At 46.1% G+C, this 22,317-nt stretch overlaps 1 protein-coding gene across 1 annotated transcript in view; it reads left to right on the top strand.

Moving 5' to 3' along the window:
* The window catches only part of LOC146822334 (uncharacterized), a 60,441-nt gene extending 40,152 nt beyond the window's left edge, over positions 1 to 20,289 (top strand). The window contains exon 3 of the mRNA XM_085613412.1: positions 8,985 to 20,289. Within this exon, the coding sequence (XP_085469538.1) occupies positions 9,383 to 10,840 (1,458 nt within the window). The 5' untranslated portion in view covers positions 8,985 to 9,382 and the 3' untranslated portion in view covers positions 10,841 to 20,289. The remainder of the gene's footprint in view (positions 1 to 8,984) is intronic.
* The last annotated feature ends 2,028 nt before the right edge of the window (positions 20,290 to 22,317 follow it).

Here is a 22,317-nt window from a genome sequence, read left to right as displayed (position 1 = left end):
AACCTCACTGCAGTGTGGCTTCTGTCACGACCCACTATTCATTCCCCGGGAATTTCCAGACAACATAAAACAAGAAACTAACTCTTTTGTTAAACATAAATCAATAATCAATACCCATCACCAAACTAGTCAATTAAAACCATAACTCTGCTACCAGAAAACTGATCTAGCAGCGTACTAACAGATACTCCACTACCATATACTCACCTGGGCCCATTAAACACACATACAATCGAGTAAACCGCTGGAGTCAAAGTTTATATGATTTCACAATATCCAAGTTAAGTTATTCCTCATTCCTAACTAACCTTTCACTGATCAAAAAGTTCTTTCCTCTGATCGATGAACCATTAGTTGAACTAGTTGATGGTGACAAGGAACATAATTCTAACTCTTACCTTTAACCCCTTCAACGCGGCGCGGATTACCGCGCCGTGCTGAAGGTTCCGTGCGTGGGCAGGGCCATGACGGAGCGGTTCCGTCATGCGCACAGCGCAACCAACGCGCATGACGGAACCGCTCCGTCACTCGCATCGAAGGGGTTAATTCTGAAGCAAATAACCACAAACTCTGGAAGTTTTCAAAACCTTTATCTAAAATTTAAGTGCATGTGAACCACTTCAAAAACACAATACAGACACCATCATTCGTAGAAGAGAAAAGTCAATTAATCAAACACATACTTCGAACTCATGCAATGACCTATGCTCAGAAAGGAGAGGATAGAGAGAAAAGAACATCGGCAAATATGCAAAATTTATAATTACCAAGAATGGTGTGAAGACCAACCCCCTAGCCAAGGAGCTGGTAAGGGTCCCCTGGGATAGGTCAGGCAACAGAGGCTTCAGGATAGTTGACCTCTCTAGAACTGACGATTGCACCACACCCCTCTCTGACACGCTCTTCCTCCTCGAGATTCTTCCGCAATCTTCTTATCTAACCCAATTAATTAGGATAGAAAGTTCTGCATTCGATTCTTCATTGGCATCTCACAGCATCAGAAAATTAATTACAAAGCTGTCCCTTTACAAAGGGGATGAGACAAACCATGTAGTGTGCAAAGGATTTTGATTGTTGGATATTGTGGCCCTCACACAACCATCAGGATGTCGTGAATCACGTACCCTTCAGGATGTATCGTGTCATCATCGGGCTGCTCCTGCGTCGAGTCGGCTGGTGCAATACCCGACGGGCTCTTTTTAGGGAGCACTCTTGTGGAGATCTTTTTATCCGGTACAGCCGTTGGGTGAGGTGGGAGTGTGGGGCTAGTTTTTTTTGTAATGTAGATGAAAGACAATAATTAAAATAGGGTTCGGAGTGCTTGTCTCAAAATATTTATTTAGGAAGCCTCCTTGCCTAATTAAAACTGTGAGGTGGAGTGTTGGTAACTTAGAATAATGAACTAGGTTATGTACACTGCCTCATTGGGGTCGACATGTTTCTCGCTCAAATAGAGAAATTCTCTGGCGATTCTTCAGGACCAAGAGTTGTTCTATCTACATGTGAATTTACACTGATAATCCTAAATAACAGTGAACATTCTCAATATTAATATTTAACCAGTAGTTTACCTGCAGCTCGGTCTACCTGCGGGATAAGAAGGAAAAGACCAAGATGATTATAGAACGCGTTTAAACAATCACTGTGTATAAACATGGTGTGTCTCGTGAGTTTACTATAGTGATAGTGCACCCTATACGTGGTGGTGAAAACATATAAATTACAGTGAATAAGAGCCTCATGAAGTGATCACTCTGACCAGTGGTGGTTATTAAAACATTTAAAATTGCTAGAGGAACTGTGTTGGTGGACTTACCCTAAGATTTCCATAGGATAATCCTCTGCAGTTCCTGGTAGGCTAAGCAAGGAGTTCCTTGCGTTCTGTAAGTCATATAGTGGAAAGAGCTAGTAGTTCAGAAATGGTTACACCATAATACTCCAGGGTAAATTTATCCCCTTCTCTTATTTATGCAGTCACACTTAAGAAAAAACGTTTGTCATATGAGGTGATGTATTCAAGATTATATCTAGCCCCTAGTCTCTGTCACACATAGTCTTGCAAAAAAGACTGATACTGGTAGGGGGTCACTGGTGTTCGAGATCGCTATGTTTTCTGGAACCTCCATATTTCTAGAAATATTTTTAAGAATATTTCACACGAGTATTTTGCGAAGTTTACTTGGATCTGATGTACAGGTTTCACTCGTTTAGAAACGTAACTGTTATGCGGATCATGCTCTCGTGTAAGCGTGTACCTCCTCTCGTCGCTAGCCTTAGAGATATGATCTCTACAGAGTTAAACAATTACTTGGTAGCCACTATTTCTCGTGCGTCACCCTCGTAATGTGTCTAAAAATACTCTTTGTAAAGACCTCGAGCTCCATGTTGCTGGTGTATGTAACGTGTAGGTGGTTTCTCTAATTTAGCCTATTCTAACAGGATTGACCCGTGTGCTCGGGCATCATCTCAGTTGTAGAATAAAACGATTAGATTCGAAATACTCACAGACACGCCGTGTCCGTGTCTCCAGTTCACCTACCCCGCTCTACCAGGTCTGGGTGGTGAGGTTCCCGGTATCGTACAGTGTATAAGAGGTGTTCCGCTTTCGCTAGCGGAAGTGGGAGTCGGGATACCGCTAGTCCGTTGCCGGTTGTGTTGATGGTTCAATGTGGTCGCCATGTTGGATGGGGACATATCTAATACCGGGTGAATGCAAAGTGTGTTGATCCTTAGCATGTAATGATTCAAAATGCCTTTATTTCTAACTGCTCGAAAGTAATATTCAGACAGATAAATTCACCATTCAAGTATTGATAAATATGATGTGCTGAAGGATGTTATGCTCAAATTAGTAACGTCGTGATCAGTTATATAAAGGTATGGACATATGATGATGGACATTAATGTGTGGTTGCAATATACCAAGATTAGGTCAATTATAGCGGATTTGTTCATTACTCAAGCATGTTTTAAGGGGAGACAACGGTTAGGGACTTGTAATGTAATTGCCCAAACTTTAAGTATTATGAAGATAGCTTGGTGCAGATAATCACTTAATGTCTGGTGAGTGATGTTCAGGGTGGTTTGAGGGAGGACCAAGGGATGGCATCATTGAGTCCTGTGACATGGGTTCCCAATCTGTACACCCACCTCTGTTCTTTAACTAGTAAGGCTTCTTTAGTGATATTGGAGAATGACTCCAAAATAAGCCATCTAAACGATTCAGGGAGGTGTCCCTTTTCTTGAAAGTGTGTACACATTCTGGTGTCGATTTTTTTACAACGAAAATTGCTGCGATGTTCCATCATGCGTGTCTTGACTGGGCGGGTTGTCATGCCTATGTATTGTAGTTTGCAGGGGCATGTGATTAAATACACGCAATTAGTTGTGTTGCAATTAGTGTGACGGCGCAACTCCCATTTAAAGTTGTTATGGAATTGGACAGTCTTGTGGATTGCGGTGAGGGGACATGCTGTGCATGATCCGCATGGGTGATGCCCTGTGACAGGTGGCAGATCCCATAGTTGTCTCACAGCATCAGCATCTCTCGCTACTCCGACAGCACCCGGAGCTCTGCAGCATTAAGCAAATCCTCATCTCTTCATCTGCATCTCACTAACTAACTGAGGCTCCCTCAATTATAACTTTCATTCTTCATGTACCACCCACTAAAGTTGCAATATCGTCAAATTACAAATTCGAATTGGTCAGGCAGGGGAGGATGATCATCACACCATGCTTACATGTCACTTAACTCAATTTGACCATTGTTCACAAACCCATCCCCTTACTTTTTATTAAAACTTTATTTTCCCACCTGCATTCACATTACACTTGCAACATTTGTAATATTGAGGTCCATCCAGCTGAAGTTTTTACCATCCGTTCTCATACTAGGATACTTTTGTGTCCTTTGACTCCATTCAAACTCTTCACCATCCTTCCGGGTTCACTTTCAAGAGTCATGTGCAGCTGTCACATGGCTCAGCTCACTTTGGTCATACACGAGATGCCCAAATGTGCACTAATAATAGTCAAAAAAGACAAATGTTACTTGAAAAAATAAATGGTTTCACTGTATACCACCCATCTCTACTCTATTCCCCTTTATTTATTAATACTCTTCCCGCAGTAGCATTAGTAAAGTAGCTTGTTTTCTATTCAGCTACGCAGGTGCCATGCATGTGGGTCTTTAAAGAAGCCATTTTAGTGCTTTCTGCTCATGCGCAAGAATTTCCCTCCAAGCATTATTCTGTCATAGTGCGTAAATGCAGTTGACACATGTGCAGTAAAGATTTCCCCGTTTAAGCAGTCTTAGTCCTTTATTCATGTTGTTAGTGTTAGCAAATACATAAGCAAACTTCTCTAACCCACGTGTTTGTGTGGTGCGCATCAGTTTTACACAATACGTAATTAATACCATGTTAGTAAGTTAGACGAGGGGATTGCTTACAAGCAAGTCTCTTTCCTACGAGTCCTTGCTCCATCACCTGTTCTTAAAATACTGACAGGCCAGTAGGCTAAAGGTTCAACTTCCTCACCACCCTGGGAAATTAATGTGGCTTCAGTGTACCCCTTGAAATCCCCAGGGACAACTTCCACCCCTATCCCTACACTGGCTATCCCCTTAAGAATGTCCCCAATGGGTGACTTTTTGGTGCATGCAGAATCATCCTTCTTGTGCCCTAGGAACCTACAGTCAAATCACACCCCAGCCTTTGGAGTCTCGTAATTCTTCCCCTGATGCCCCCTCCCCGTTGATTGAGATGTAGCTTTGGGCTTCTTTTGGGGAGTCTTTGGGTTTCTTTTACTTTTTAAACTTGCGCCATACACACCACTCACGGTACACTCCCTGTGAGCAATGGCGTCTACTTCCTGTTTTTATTTCATTTCTGTTTAACAATGGCGGTGGCAAACATCACCATACCGCTCGCAGGACTCTGCCCTTGAGCAAGGCGGCCTCAATCAATACAGTGTCTGACTCTTGACCATCCACCATTCCATGCTCTTCTCAGCTTCCCTGCTTCTGTTTTCTGTAGGCCTTCCACATTCCTATACCACCCTTGATTATTACTTGCATGGTGCAGCATGCCGGCCACTTAAGGAAGCACGCAGCTTGTTTTCTTTCATCAACACAGCGCCTGGCGTGCTTCATCTTCTAACATGGCAGCTCGTGCTCAGGTTTTGCTTACTGTGTGTTTTCAGTTTTTTTGTGTGCCTTTATTTGGTAAAAATGTTGCTTACCAGCAGAGGTGCAGGATGCATGGACTCACTAGACCCGCACGCAGCAACGCTTCACCTGCCCGCAGGTCAGTAATGTTTCTTTATTCCACAGTACACAATCCCTGTTCCCTCTCAGACTTTTCTCCGATCCTTCAAGTGCCTCTGTAGCTGCTTCTTTACACCGACACCCTTGACAGTTGTTCTTCCTTGCTGACCATCTTCTTCCACAAACTAGACATCCTTCTTGGCATCCTTGCCGTACCTCTCCCTTTCCTTGAGTACCCTCCTCCTAAATGACATCAGTCTGCCAACTTGTGTCTGTGCTTGCGACCTGCCCACTGTCTTCAAAACTCAATCACGATATAACACGTGCCCCTTACTTATACCCTCTAAACTACTTGATCTCTATGTGCTGTCAGCATCATGAACTACAACATTTACCAGTCAATAATGGCTGAGTTGGGTATCTCTGCCTCTTCCCTTGCCTGCTCTTCTCTTACTACTCTGACGCTACATACAACTTATAGTGGCATTCTGAGACTTCCAATTGCTTCCTTTAGAGCATCCCGAAGGTCTGGGCCCTCTTCTCTTTCAATATACATCACCACTGTTGGAGTTACCGCCTCATTCTTCCAATATTTGAAGATATCCCAAAGCATCCCCTTGCCTGCTGTACCTCCATGGCCACAGATAATTTGATTTCTGTCAGATGTTGTTTGACTTGAAATACCATTCTTTGTAGGTGCCCAGCAATTGCTCCTTTTCATCTCCTCTAGTTGAGGTTGTCCCTCTCCCTAGTGCATACCATGACTTCACTTAGTTGTAGAACACCCAGGAACACCGTCTCCTCTGAGATTACCAAATAGGCAGATGCTGAACTGGAGCCTTTATTTTAGTTTCTTATATTTTATTTTCTTCTTGTTTGCTTTTGCTTGGTGTGTAGCTTTCTTGTCTCATTAGAAACTTGCTGTTTGTACTATTTCTATTGTGTGCCTTTTCCATGGTACCTCCGACCATTTGTTGATGATTGCTATAAGATGTTTGTCAAGATCTACCAAAGGCCTAATTCATGGGAGTGTTATACCAGAAGTTCATGCCTGGAATAAGATTTAGCTCCGGGAGTATACCATGGCAATGTATGGTTTTAGGCGATAGTAGTATTTGACAGGGAACCATGTTGACAGGTTATGTGCAGACCTCAATAATAGAATGTTGTGGTGGCTAATTCAGTGCTTCCCAAATAATTAAGAAGCATAACCAAATTTTTAGAATGACAAACCAGCAACCTAGCTTTAATAGAAACCACAAGCTGGGTGATTTTTTTTAATGTGTCTAAAGCATGGTGTGGTAGTACACTGTCATACTGACAAAAAAAATATTGCGCACAAAAGATAATGTGTGGAAATTAGGTTTCAGTGAATATTTATCAATCAATCAGGGTTTTGTAGAGTGCACTACTTAACAGTTAGGGTCTCAAAGCAGGGGGGGATAAGCAGCTCCGTTAGGGTCATTCGAATAGCCAGGTCTTGAGGTCCTTTCTGAAGGGGTGCGGTGTCGGGCTCCTTCGGTTGGTGAATGGGGAGTTCGTTCCAGGTCTTGGCTGCGAGATAGGGTCTTCCACCATCTCTGGTCCTGTAGAAATGAGGGACTGTGGCTAGGGCAAGGTCGGCTTAGCAGAGGTTTCTCTTGGGGGCGTGGAAGGAGATTCGCTCATTGAGGTATTAGGGTCCAGTGTCGTAGAGGGCTTTTTGGGCGTGTGTGAGCAGCTTGAAGGCTATTCTTCTTTTGACGGGTAGCCAGTGAAGGTTGTGGAGTTGTGGGTGTTTGGTGATGTGGTTGTGTCATGGAATATCGAGGTCTGGCTGCGGCTTTCTGGGCTTTCTAGAGTTTGAGGAGGATTTGTTTGTTGATTCCGGCATAGAGGGTGTTGCCGTAGTCCAGTCTGCTGGTGATGAGTGTGTAGGTGATGGTTTTCCTTGAGTTGGGGAGTTTCACTTGAATGTCTTGCAAAGTATGAGGAGGGTGTTAAAGCATGCAGAGGATACGGCGTTGATCTTGCATTTCATGGTGCGTGAAGAGTAGAGTATGATGCGGAGCTTGTATGCATGAACCTAGGGGTGGGTGGGTGGGGTGGTTTTCGAGGGCGGGGGGCCACCAGGTGTTGTCCCATGTGGAGGGGGTGAAACCAAGGATGAGGACTTCTGACTTCTCCGAGTATAGTTTCAGGCAGATGTTACTCATCCAGGTCAGAATGGCTTTCATCCCTTCTTGGAAGTTGTGCCTGGTTTCTTGATGAGGGAGAGAATGAGTTGAGTGTCATCGGCGTATGACACGATGTTGAGCCCGTGGTTTCTGACAATGGTTGCGAGGGGGGCCACGTTGAAGAGTGTGGGGCTGAGGGAGGATCCCTGGGGTACTCCGCATCTGATCTCTGTCGGTTCTGAGAGGAATGGCGGGAGTCTTATTCTTTGTGTTCTGCATTATTTTCTCATTTATGTCTCTCCAATTAGTGTCTTAAATTGTTTTGATACCACTAAAATCTTTGTTTCTATCACACTTCAGAATTACACAAACATTTGCTTCATATTTCCTGTCCTAACTGCTCAAAGTATACCATTCATATATAGGTATTTACATTTTGTTGTGCGTTATAAAAATATGACATACTTTCCTTTCATTCTTCTACTAGCCCAGCAAGATTGTCACATAATTCACTTTACTTTTCTTTCGCTAACTGCAAAGTGAGAAGTGTTTGTAAACGCCAATCTCCATGTTAAAACAAGCATTTCCCATGCAATAGGTCTCGCATTTGCAAGAGTTTTGAGCTATTTGCATTGTAAATGGCAGTGCCTTTTATTTATGTGTTTTGAAAACCTGCAGGCGGTGCACAAACACGCACTTTGTACTTCTAGTCCTTGCTTACAAAAAGCAAGGCTGGCAGGAACTGTGCCTCTTTTACTGCCAGCCTTGCTCCTCATAAGCAAGTACTATAAGTTCGAAGTGTGTGTTTACGCACCGCTTGCAGGTTTTCAGAACACATAAATAAAAGGTATCATTTACAAAGCCAAGAGCTCAAACCCTCCCAAATGCAAAACCTATTGCATTGTGAATGCTTGTTTGTTTCTGATGTTGTGCAGCATTGCAAAAGCAGATACATCTAAAAGCGGAGACTTATTGACTTTGCCAATGTGTGTTTAAAATGGTTGTAGACCTCCTGTTCCCTGTGCAGACCTGGTCAGAGCCTCGGATCTCTGGAGTTAAACTATGTAGAAGATGCTCAGATTACCTGTTCGGGTCCTAGTCCAGGTTTTCTGATAATGTAAAAGACTCCCTTGCAGCAGTTGCTGTTTCCTGACGTTATTGTGATGCTCTGTGTTGCATGGTCCATTTACTGGAAAAGACTCCATCTTGTATTATTTGTAAGTATGTGCGATAATAGGAAGCATTCCCTGCACAAGAAGGGAGACCTCTTGTTGCTATGAATTTAACATTGTAGTGTTTTCTCAGGGAGAGGGTCTGACTCATTGAAAAGGGAATCTTGTCTGGAGTTGGTTACTCCTTGAGCCCAAACTACTCAATAGAAGGGGAAGGATTGTATACTCTTACTCTGCCTACTGCATCTTTATTTTGAAAGTGTAATCTAGAATTTCTGAGCACACTTGTGTATATTAACAATGAAATGTCTAATTGAATTCCAATAGATTTATGTGATGGACTCTGCATTTCAGCTTATTTAGTGTCTCTTTTTCTTAATCCAACAGGTGAAATAAATGCAGTAATAAATGAAGAAGGTAAAGCCATTACACGTGTAGGAAGTGATGTAAAACAGTATACCTCAATCTTTTCCCTTGAATTCTAATGCTTCACCAAAGTCTTTCTACAGCAGAAAACCCACTCTGCCCAATGAGGTCTGTACTTGGCTCTTAGGCATCAGATGATGTACATTGAAGACTTAACACACTGACATACTGACACAAGTCTAATGAGGTGCTCATTACGAAGGAAACGCCAACCTGATATCAGCAAGAAAACACAGAAGAGATATTGTATGAATATCTAGAATGTGGCAACACATTTATTAGGCAGAGAAAGACATCAGAAGCTTCATACTGTAGAAAAACTATATTGATGGGCTGACTGTGCAAACATTTTCTTTGCAATGAAAGACCTAAGGCAGCATCAGAGTGTCCAAGTAGAGGAGAAACCATATCAATCTACAGAATGCAATAAAGTGTTGCAAAGGAAGAACAGTCTAAGGCAGCATCAACTAATCCACGCTGGTGAGAAACGATATAAATGTACAAAATCTGACAAGGCATTTATTACCAATGGACATCTAAAAAACCATCAGAAAGTCCACACTGGGGAGAAACTATATAAATGCAATGAATGTGACAAAACATTCAAAACAAACGGACAGCTTAAACAACATCAGAAAATCCACACTGGGGAGAAACCATATCAATGTACAGCGTGCGGCAAAGCATTTATAAGAAATGGGGAGCTGAAGCAACATCAAAAAGTCCACACTGTAGAGACACCATATAAATGTACTGAATGCGATAAAGTGTTCAAAAGGAAAAATAGTCTAAAGCTACATATGAAAGTCCACACTGGTGAGGACCTGTATGAATGTACAGAATGCAATAAAATGTTCCTGAGCAAGACAAACCTAAAGAAGCATCAACAAATCCACATCGAGGTGAAACCGTATAAATGCACTGAATGTGACAAAGGGTTTCATGTACAGCAAAGATTAATGCACCATCTGAAAGTTCACACAGTTCAATGTACAGAATGTAATAAAGTGTTCCGAAGGAAGAAGTATCTAAAAGTGCATAAAAAAATCCACACTGGTGAGAAATCCTATAAATGTACTGAATGCGACAAGGCCTTTATAACCAATGGACAACTAACGCAACATCAGAAAGTCCACACAGGAGAGAAACCATATAATTGTGTTGAATGTGACAAGGCTTTTATAACAACTACAAAGCTGAAGCAACATCACAGAGTCCACACTGGAGAGAGACCATTCAACTGCACTGATTGCAAAAGGGCATTTATTAGCAAGTCACATCTAACAGAACATCAGAAAGTCCACAGAGGAGAGAAACCCTATGTGTGTACAGAATGTGATAAGGCATTTAATAGAAAGGCACATCTAATGCGACATCAGAAATTCCATACTGGGGAGAAACCATATGTATGCACTGAATGCGACAAGGCATTTATTACTCATGGACACTTAATTAAACATCAGAAAGTCCACACCGGAGAGAAACCGTATAAATGCACTGAATGTGACAAAGCATTTATTCAAAAGCAAACATTTATAGACCACCTGAAAATTCACACAGGAGAGAAACCGTATGAATGTTCTGAATGTGACAAGGCATTTATTACAAAGTATAGGTTGATAAGACATCAGAGAGTCCATACCGGGGAAAAACCGTATGAATGTACAGAATGCAACATGGCATTTATGACAAGTCAAAGGTTAACAGTACATTGGATAGTCCACACTGGAGAAAAACCATATAAATGTACAGAATGTGACAAAGCATTTATTGGAAAGCAAAATTTAATACACCATCTGAAAGTTCACACTGGGTAGAGACCATTCAACTGCACTGAATGTGAGAAGGCATTTATTAGACCATCTCAATTAATGCAACATCAGAGTGTCCACACCGGGGAGAAACCCTATGTACAGAGTCCGACAAGACGTTTATTACCAATGGAAACCTAACACATCAAAAAGTCCACAGTAGGGAGAGACCATATGAATGCACTGAATGTGACAAAGCACTTATTGAAAAGCAAAAATTAATACACCACCTGAAAGGTCACATAGGAGAGAGGCCATATCAGTGTGCTGAATTTGACAAGACGATTATTGTAAAGCACAGTTTAATGCAACTTCAGAAAGTTTACAAAGGAGAGAAACCATATAAATGTACAGAATGTAATAAAGTATTCTGAAGGAAGACCAACCTAAAGTAGCATCAAAAGAAAGACCACCATCAAAAATTCCACCCTGGGGAGAAGCTGAATAAATGTACTGAATGTGACAGTCAATTTATTGGCAGGTCCAGCTGATACAATAACCGTAAGTCAACACAGGGGAGATAATAATGACGGTGAAGAATGCACATCACTGCACTCTGTGACAAGGCATCCTTTACAAAGGCAAAGCTAATGCAGCATCAGAAAGTAATTACTCAGGGGGCGTGGCTTGCTGCCAAGCAAGATGGCCGCAGCCTAGAGGAGCTCCGCGAGAGCCTCCACCATCAATCCGCGCATTAATCCGTCATGCACACGGCAGAATTGAGAGGAAGATACACCGGAGGTTGAGCGGCGCAGACTGAGACATCCCGTGGCTTCCCACAACGTGTGGCCCCGGAGATATCCGTGAGGGGAGCGGGAGGCCTTCTGCCAGACTTGACGCCGGGACCTCGCGTGCTCCAGAACCCCGCGTGACCCCCCCCCCCCCTGACCTAGGGGCGACGACTGGTCCTTGCTCCGGTGCACCAGAGACAAAGGTGAGCTGGGCAGGGCCCGCAATTTCGCTCCAGTGGGGGCCCCTCGAGGATAGAGACTGTGCCCCGGTGCCTGCACGAGGAGTGGACCAGGCCACAACAGATTCAGCTGGTGGGGGCGAGGCACCCTTGCGCAGACACATCATCCTCCCTCAGCCACGACAGTCCGACCTTGGAAACCCACCAGCATCCCCCAGAGACAAGTGTCTTGTGCGCATATGGGGACAGGCTGAGGCAGCGGGCGGGGGCTTCACGATCTGCACATCGGAGAGCCTTGGCACCTACAGCTTACAAGACCCAGGTACAGCACACGCTGCGGGGTTCACTCCACTGGGCACGAAAATCCGGCCTCATTAACAGTGTCAACCTGCACCACCGGGTCGACACTTCGCACAAGAGGTATTTACAGGCCCGACGACCTGGGCTCTACAGCACCCTGCAGTGCACGGACACGAGCTATGCCTCTCTCGCTGCCTAAGCTACAGAGGGCCAGAGGCAGGAAACCTGAAAGGCTGCGCGTTGCGCACTACAACGCGGCAGGCAGCAATGACTACCGCCCCCACCCCCCAGAACCGGCAGCTCAACGTACTAACGAGCCAAAATGGCGGGCCGCGGCCCACGGGGTGCACCTGCTGGAAAGCTGGACACATTTGCCTACACTAAAGACCAGGGCGACAAGCAGCAGGCAAATCCCACACAATGGGAAACTCCCACTCAACAGGCAGCAGACTCAGTCACACTTATCGACATTATGGCCGCCCTACAACAAGTCCAATCCTCTATAGGTACAATCTCCACAGACATATCCCTGATCCGTGCAGACTTTTCTAAACTCTCTGGACGACTAACTCAGGTAGAGTCTACAACAAAGGTGCTGACCACTGACACCGCAGAATTGCAGCGCCAGGTGCGCCAGTTGGAGATTGACAACAAACATATCCTGGCCAAACTGGACGACCAGGAAGGCCGCTCAAGATGCAACAACATACGCATTATTGGCGTGCCAGAGAACACGGGCGGGCCGGCCCTTGACCTTTTTGTAGAGGACCTCATCAAAACTCAGCTACAACCGCGTGGACTCTCAAGCTTCTTCGCGATTGAAAGGGCACATCGTGTACCAGGTGGGAGGCCCAAGCTGCATGCTCCCCCTAGACCAATTCTGGCACACATTTTCAATTTCCGTGGTCAAGATGCTATCCGCCAGGCTGCCAGGATCGCCCCACCAATCCGTGTTGAAAACCAAGTGATCACGATGTATCCAGACTACACAGCTGCCGTAACCAAACAACGGCGAGGCTTTATGGACGTTAAAGAATTGAGAGCCAGTGAACTTAAATATTCCATGCTGTTCCCGGCAAAACTGAGAGTGGAGATGGAGGGGAAGAGCTGGTTCTTTGTTGCACCGGAGGAGGCTCCTGACTGGCTGGTTGGCTGGCGACCGGCGACGAAACCTGCGAAACTCAAGACCCAGCAACAGCACTGACGACAGGAGTCGGAGAGATCACGATCGGCAGAATCAAGTGACAAAGGGGATTGAACAGCTCAATACAGTGACTCGGGCTGCTCTGTTGGGAGGCTCACAACTACTGTTCGCCCATTTCGGACAAGAGGAGCATGCATAGGAAAATCCATGCTTCTGTGGGCATGGACTGCACCTATGAACGTCACATAGGCCGTTGCTGCATCATCGTACAGGGGGCCTCAGATGCTTTTGGACAGACTCTCACCCCCCACGCAAGTACTTGTTATGGGATTGATTGAAGCACTCTGCTCAGTTGGGGAGGCGGGTAGTTTGGGATCCTCTGGGCACGGAGGGTGATTTCCCCCCCTCTCCCCCCCGATCAGGGGAACATTTTTTGTTTTTTATGTTATTGTTTCTTTTTTGTTTCCACAATGGCACTCACATCAACAGACTAAGATAGGCACTACAAGTCCTTTCATAACCATGTGTAAGTTTAGACGCAAATGGCACACGCGACCCCTATGATTGACGTCCCCAACAACCCTCCTCACAACCCGGAAGGCCCGGCCCCTCCTCTCACGGTACTTTCCTGGAACGTGAACGGACTGGGTGATAAGATTAAAAGGGGGTTGGTCCTTCAATATATAAAGCGTAAAGGTCCAGCAGTAGTCCTGATACAGGAAACGCACCTCACTGGCTCGGCACCAAAGCCTTAAATAGATGGGGATATAAGATGGCGGTCCACTCGGAATTCACTTCTAGCTCTCGCGGGGTGGGAATTCTGCTCAACAAACGCTTCCCCCTCGTACTCACTGACTCAAAAACAGACGACCAGGGACGCTGCGCAGCACTGACTTGCCAATGGTCAGGGTGACTTTATAACCTAATTTCCCTCCAGCGCTGCACCAAACGGCTCTCCCAGGCCTGGGTACCTTCTTGTTATCCCTACGGACAGGTGACACAAATTATGGGGGGAAACTTTAATGCTGTGATTGATGTAACTCTTGACAAACAACCTCCCAGAGATCCACGTAGCGCAAACGTCAAACTTATGGATTTTATTGAAGCCATTGGCTTAATAGACACTTGGAGATCTACTCACCCCGACGTCAGGCAATACACATACCACTTAGGTGTCCACAATAGTCTCTCTAGAATTGATTATATATTTACGCTAGCGACGGGGCTGGAGCGCGTAACGGAGATCCGACACCTACCCTGCGGAATATCGGATCACTCACCTTTCTTCCTAACATTCTCCTCTCAGTACACTACACGACGGAGGGTGTTCTCAATACAACCAGGATATTTCCAAAACCCGATAATAAGAAAGGGGCTTCGTACAGTCACAGAGCACTATTTCACTGAAAATACACATTCCGTGTCCTCCCCAGTAATGCTCTGGGAAGCTTACAAAACAGTTCTGCGCGGGTATGCGATTTCATTAATAACCGGCCACAAGAAATTACAGAGACAGCAGCTGGAAGACCTCGAGCAAGGGCTTGCAAACGCCGAGGTGAACCACGCACTTGCCTTGACTGACGACACTACACACGCACTGAGTTTGGCACAACAGGAATACAAAACATTTGTTTGGGAGGGAGCGAAGGCAAAACTCATGGCAACAAAACACACCATTTACGAAGCAGGCGATAAGGCGGGGAAGCTCCTTGCCTGGCTAGCCAAAAAAGACCGCTCCTCCAGGTGGATAGCTCAGCTCCAAATGGAAGGCGAAGGGATGACCAGGGACCCGCAGCAAATAGTTGATTCTCTTGCCACCTATTATACGGGGATATACACGCCAACAGCCACTAACACACCAGAAGACAACCTTGCCTTTCTAAGGGATATTCGCATGCCTTCCTTATCACGGGATGCGGTCTTGCCGCTGGACGCCAAACTGACCGAGGGCGAACTGGCCTCTGCCATTGGGGCACTCCAAACGGGCATGGCTTTAGGCCCGAACGCCATTCCGATAGAGCTGTACAAAAAGATTACGACTCCTCTCATGCCTCACCTCCTCAATATCTACAGGGCCAGCCTAGCACTTGGTGAGCTTCCCAGGGATTAGCGCCTAGCGACCATAGCTGCGATTCACAAGGCAGGTAAACCTCCGCACGATTGTGCATCGTACAGACCAATTTCCCTTATGAACGCCGAGGCAAAAATACTTGCCAAAGCTCTGGCGCTCCACCTCCAACCATACCTCACCACTTTGATCCATCCGGATCAATCGGGCTTCATGCCTCACCGTAACACGGCCCTGAATCTACATAGGCTACAGGGGGTCATAGCTCGCATTTCTACTATTGATGAAGATGCGGCCATCCTCTCATTCGACGCCCGCATGGCATTTGACCTGGTGGAATGGCCCTTCCTCTTTGCTGTGCACCTGCACCTGGGATTCGGCCCCAAGTTCTGTGCCTGGATACAACTCCTTTATAATAAACCCATGGCGCACATAGTGGCGAACAGCCACATTTCAAAGGACTTCCCTCTGGATAAAGGTACTAGACAGGGGTGCCCACTTTCCCCTCTACTGTTCGCAATAGTGTTGGAGCCTTTTGGCGGCGTGGATCCGTCAGGACCCCATCATCAGGGGGCTCAAGTGGACGATGGGATGGGAAGACCGCATATCATTATATGCGGACGATATCTTACTCTACATGGCGTCTCCCGCCCGGTCGCTAAATTGTCTCCTGGACATCTGTGCGGCCTATGGTAGAGCCTCTGGCTACACCATTAACTGGTCGAAATCACTGCTGTATATCTTACACGATACTCTCCCAAAACTACCGCGCAATTGTGATATCCAGATAGCGAAGCAGGGTTTCATGTACCTTAGCATATATATCACCCCCCAATTCACAGACGAAAACCTCATGAAGCCCCTGATCCGCTTCCGCCGTGATGTGAAGCATTGACGATATCTCCCACTTACGCTACTGGGCAGAGCAGCGCTCTTTAAAATGATGGCACTGCTCAGTTTTTTATATGTCCTACAAAATACCCCCTTTTATGTTCCCCCCCCCCCTCCTTTTTTATTTTGATAAATACTGAGGTAACCAAACTCCTCTGGGACGGTAGGACTCCTCTCATCGCCATGAATAAACTCGTTATGGGGTGGTATGATGGTGGCATTGCTCTCCCGCAGATACGAACTTACTATTGGGCATCGCAACTCACTGCAATAAACCAGTGGCTGCATGCACCGCAGGATGTGCCTGCGTTCCGAATGGATCGCCATCTCCTTGACGCTGAGGGGATAATGGGAGCGTTGTATAACAACAATAAAAAGCCACACAACATGGGCCACACGGCCCATACACTGCAAATCTGGCATGAGGCACAGAGAGCGATGGGATGGGAGGGAAAATTAACGCAGGAAATGCCTATATGGGACCTCCAACAACTTGGAAGACTGAGAAACACCAAGGGATTCCACCAGTGGGACCTCATAGGGATCTCCAAGGTGGGGGACCTATGGCAGAAGGGAGGGATGGTGTCATTCACTCAGCTGCAGGACACATATAAGCTTGGGATGACCGAAACGTATCGCTATGCCCAGATACGGCACGCTTTGCAGGCAGCAATCCCAGCGAGCACACTGTTACCTGAATCTTCGCCGCTCGAGGACAGACTACTCACTGACCACCTCCAAACGAAAGCCATATCCCTGACCTATCAGAAAATAATATTCAATCAATCATAGCATTTGTAAAGCACACTACATACCTGAGAGGGTCTCAAGGTGCTGAGGGGGGGGGGGGGGGGAATGCTGCTACTGTTCGAAGAGCCAATTCTTGAGAAGTCTTCTGAAGGTCAGAAGGTCTTGGGTCTGCCGTAGGCGGATGGGGAGGGTGTTCCAAGTCTTGGCGGCGAGGTGGGAGAATGATCTGCCGCCTGCAGTCCCTCTTCAGATGCGGGGGGATAGTGGCGAGGGCACGTCTGCGGAGCGGAGCTGGCGGGTGGGGGTGTAGAAGCTGAGTCGGCTGTTGAGGTACGCTGGTCTGGTGTTGTGGAGTGCCTTGTGTGCGTGGGTGAGGAGCTTGAAGGTTATCCTCTTTTTGACAGGGAGCCAGTGCAGGTCTCTCAGGTGGGGTGTGACGTGGCTGCGGCGAGGGATGTTGAGGATCATGCGTGCGGAGGCGTTCTGGATGTGTTGGAGCCGTTTCAGGAGTCTGGCCGGGGCTCCTGCATTTAGGGCGTTTTCGTAGTCCAGTCTGTTGCTGACGAGGGCCTGGGTGACCGTCCATCTTGTTTCGGTGGGGTTCCACTTGTAGATCCAGCGGAGCATGCGGAGGGTGTTGAAGCAAGAGGAAGAGACGGCGTTGACCTACTTCGTCATGGAGAGGGTGGAGTCGAGGATGACCCCTAGGCTGCGTGCGTGGTCGGTGGGTGTTGGGGCTGTTCCTAGTGCAGTCGGCCACCAGGAGTTGTCCCAGGCCGAGGGGGTGGATCAGAGGATGAGGACCTCCATCTTGTCCAAGTTCAGCTTCAGTCGGCTGTTCCTCATCCAGTCGGCCACGGCCTTCATTCCTTCTTGGAGGTTGGGTTTGGCGGTGTGGGGGTCCTTGGTAAGGGAGAGGATCAGCAGGGTGTCATCGGCGTAGGAGATGATGTTGAGGTCGGGCGACGTGGGCGAGCGGTGCCATGTAGATGTTGAACAGCATTGGGATGAGCCGTGGGGTATGCCGCAGATGATCTCGGTGGCTTCGGAGTGGAAGGGGGGAGGCGGATGCTCTGTGTTCTGCGGGAGAGGAAGGAGGTGGTCCAGTCCAGGGCCTTCTCTTGGATTCAGGCGTCGTAGAGGCGTGTTCGTAGTGTGCGGTGGCTGACAGGTCCAGGAGGAAGAGGGCTGCTGTTCCTCCGTTGTCTAGCAGGGTCCTGATGTCATCGGTGGCAGCGATGAGGGCAGTTTCGGTGCTGTGGTTGCTGCGGAACCCAGACTGGGAAGGGTCTAGGATGCTGTTCTCCTTGAGGAAGCTGGTCAGTTGTTTGTTGACAGCCTTCTCGATGACCTTCCCCAGGAACGGGAGCAGGGAGATGGGCCGGAAGTTCTTGAGGACCTTGGGGTCTGCCTTGGGTTTCTTGAGTAAGGCATTGATCGCTGCGTACTTTCAGCTCTCCGGGAAGGTCGCTGTCTCAAAGGAGATGTTGATGGCTTTCCGGAGATGGGGTGTGATGGTGGTGCTGGCTTTGTTGAAGATGTGGTGTGGGCAAGGGTCTGACGGGGATCCGAAGTGGACGGTTTTCATGATCTTGATCGTGTTGTTGTCGTTGATGTTGGTCCAGGAGAGCAGGCGGATGGTGGGGGCGGGGGTCTCAGTGGTTGCCGGGGCAGTCGCGGCATTGAAGCTGTTGTGGATGTCTGCGATCTTGTGGTGGAAGAAGGTGGTCAGGATCCAACATAGATCTTGAAAAGGAGGTGGGAGGTAGAGGTGGGCGACCTTGATGGGGAAGAGTGGCAAACGGCCCTGATGTCCCCACGGGAAGTGGCAATACCCTCCACCCTTAGGCTACTTCAATTGAAAGTCCTACACCGCATTTATTACACAAGAACTCTCTTGCACAAGATGGGTAGGGCAGACACTCCACTCTGCCTCCGACAATGTGGAGCTGAGGGTAATTTTTGGCACACACTCTGGGAGTGCCCACAGATTGCACCCTTTTGGATCTCTGTCTTACATTTAATGTCCCAAGTCACTAATGTTACTGTCCAGCTCGCCCCAAAATGCTGCCTCCTGAACATACATTTGGGACCCCACAGACCTGACTCATGCAGACCAAGCCTGGGTCACATTAGGAATGATGTTAGCCAAAAGAAACATAGCCCAGCGTTGGGGTTCGGAACAGTCCCCGACATCACAGCAATGGTTTCACGACATGGACAACACAATGGTAACAGAGAAAGCTGTCTACATCCACAGAGGCTGCCCCAATAAATGGACACGAATATGGGGCAAGTGGAACCATTATCGGGGTGATATCTGCGAGCCCCCCTCCCCCCCCACCTGAGCAGATATCGGATGATAACGACTAACCAACACAGACTGGTGAGACAGGACCTGCCACACTGTACCACGTCTAAGGGGTATAATGGGTCGAATGAAACGGTTGTTATTGTAAATTATGTCATGCCATATTTGCACAAACTTATATTCTCACTGATGTGTGCCTCTAACTGCTTCATATTATACTTCATGTCTGTTGATATATGCCAATCTTTAACATTATTTTTAAAAAAAGATAGTCATTATTTGTGGGACACCTGTCCTCCACACAAGAGCGACTACATAGCAGGCCTTGAAAAATCTATTTGCCCACACACTATGGTGAGTCAGATTTAATCAGACCAGCCTATTTTCAGGACCTACGGGTCTGTTCTGGTAAGTGAGCTTAAGCTGGAAAGGAACAGATTTTCTGTTCATTCAGAAAGTGAATATGAAATAAAGCTGCTTTAAAACTGCTTTATCTGGACACGTTTGCTGTCTGTTCAAGGACAGAGGTCAAATAGCTGCTTATCTTGGGAACTGGTGTGTACTTTTCTTTCTCTTACTACAGTTTTAGTTTTTTTGTCAAGTGAGCTGTCGAACATTCATTGTGAAACAAAAGACTTTTGAAAGTCACTTTTTTTCTAACCACGTTTAAATAGTGCAAATATTCAAAATATGTCAGGAATTAGGAAATCACATTTTTTAAAATTCAAAAGTGTATTGCAAACAAAGATTTAAATAGGAGCAAAATGAATCAGAACACTTTACTTGGTGATGTGCAAATGACAAATATTTGCAGAAACTCAATTTCCAAACCTTATTGTTTGTACTTTCTATAGTTTTATAAGTGAAACCGCATGTCAGTGAGTGTGCTACCACTTCATGCTTTAGTTATGTTTGTATAAAAAGTGAGAGGTTTTTAAATATGTTTTGAGAAACATTCTGATGACAATGCTCTTAATGAACAAAAAGGCAACTAGAGGGTATGCTAAATATGGCTAAATTTGTATTGTATATGCACCAGAAATGTAATTTGTTAAATCAAATAAGAGTTTTTTGTACATCAGGCATGCTGAACTTGTTTATTTGAAGGTGCTCTCATATGTGACAATGAAGAAGATGGCGGCGGCTCAGTGAAATTAAATATTTGCCCGATATCACATAATTTAAAAGCAGTTTCTGGGTCAAGAGCATTACAATTAGATCAAGTAGATTATTTAAGTCAACAGAGCTGCAGGTCCAGTCACATTTTTATTATTTTTTGAGGACTGTGACAAAACAATCGTTGCAAAGGGACTATTAATGCAACATCTGAAAATCCACATCGGGGAGAAGCAATCAATACATGTGACCAGGTGCTGATCAGATAGGCCATATTTTCTTGAAAGGCTTTTTCTTCGCACGGGGAACCCAATTTGTCAACATGCATTCCAAGGAGAAACTGTATCCGCCTTCAGTGTGACAAGACATTCATTACAAAGGAATAGCTAACACTTTTCCTTTTTAATATCTTTATTTCATTTTTTATTCTTTCAAAATAACAGATGGCCGCATACATATATGAAGCAGGGGTCAGTTGACTACATCAAACGTGAGAGTCCCATTCTCACTGCTGAGGCATGCCAAGTTGAGCCTAATATCAATTCCATATAGTAGGAAAATAGATGCATATTGTGACCTCCATGCACTGCGTCGCGTTCAAATGTCCAAGAAGGTGCACTGTTAGGTCCATTGGGATAGCAAGATACTTGTCTCGACCTCCGTTGTGTTGTCATTTTATCCATGCGCCCAAATGGTATTTCACATGAATGTTTGTACCTGATCATGCAATTGGGAAGAAAGGACGAGGCAAAATATGATACAGTTTATAATCAAACAAATAAACAGCCGCATTGTCTACTCGCCATGTCTGGGTCAATGTGTATGTGGTATAAATGTTGCCTTCCCAACACAAGTGTGTCAAGCTCACCATTCCGTCCTCGCCAGGAAGACCTGATAGGGTAGGCGGTTAGGTTACCCCTCCGTTGAGGCTCGTGTATCCTGAGTGCAGCCTATTTTTCCATGTCAATCCGTGGTCTATCCTGAACTTGGAGTGTTATGTGTCTGGGGGTCCGTGTCCACGCCTCGTGCATCAGCTGCTTGTGAAGAACTGTTCCCCCATCCATGCGTGCCAAATCAGTGAGTATGGTATCCCAGTACTGTGCAATAGGGTATTTGCATAGTCCGGATATTTTGTTCTCTGTGCAGTGATGTGCTTTCTGCTTGTGCCCACACAGGGAGCGATTTGTTTCCAACTGGTAACGACCGGGGGTTCAGTGTGCTCCATCTCTTGGTTATTAGTCTCTTTGCTACAATTAATCCTAAGTCAATAAATCTGGATGTAACCTTGTGGTTCTTTGATCTGGAGAAAAGGCCTCATAGCCATACCTCCCATGTGTGTTATTGGCCTGCTAGTGTATGTTGCAAGTGCCCTGGTAATGTCTTGCCAATATGTATGCAGGGAGGCGCAAGACCGGAGCATATGGAGGAGGTCTGTGTCATGGAGTGAGCATGCCGAAGTGGTAATGTGAAAATATTTGTTTAGTTTGTCCAGGGAGAGGTAAGCCCTTTGCATTGTATATGTCTGTATAAGCCTGAATGTCTGTCTAAGCCTGAATTTAGAATTTCTCAGAATGCAAGTGGAGCTAGCTACCACTGTGTTTATAACCTGGCCTGTCCATTGTTGTCTCCTATCTGCTTCCCACCGTAATCAAAGGGCAGTCGTGGGTGTTATTGTGTGAGTAAGTAGCGCCTCAGCCAGCCAGTGTAAAATGTGTGATCCATTGCCCATGACATGTAAGTATTGTATGAGGAGATGCATCTCCGGTTCGGAGGTGATATCGCCCCATGTCATGGAAAGTGATCTTGTGATTTAATTATTCAGTAAGAATTGACCTGTGGGCAGGTCATAATCCTCCGCTAGAGTCTCAAAGGGTATCAGAGCGCCCTCTGCGTAGAGATCGCCCAATGTACACAATTTTGCTGCATGCCAGCGCGCAACCACCCCGCCAGAGGTGCCCATCCTGCCCCTGGCAGTCCCTAGAAGAGGCAGAAA

This window comes from Triturus cristatus, chromosome 6 (assembly GCF_964204655.1).
Source record: "Triturus cristatus chromosome 6, aTriCri1.1, whole genome shotgun sequence".
In the NCBI taxonomy this organism is placed as follows: Eukaryota; Metazoa; Chordata; class Amphibia; order Caudata; family Salamandridae; genus Triturus; species Triturus cristatus.
The sequence above is the reverse complement of the archived record's forward strand: the minus strand, read 5'-3'. Positions and strand labels throughout refer to the sequence as shown.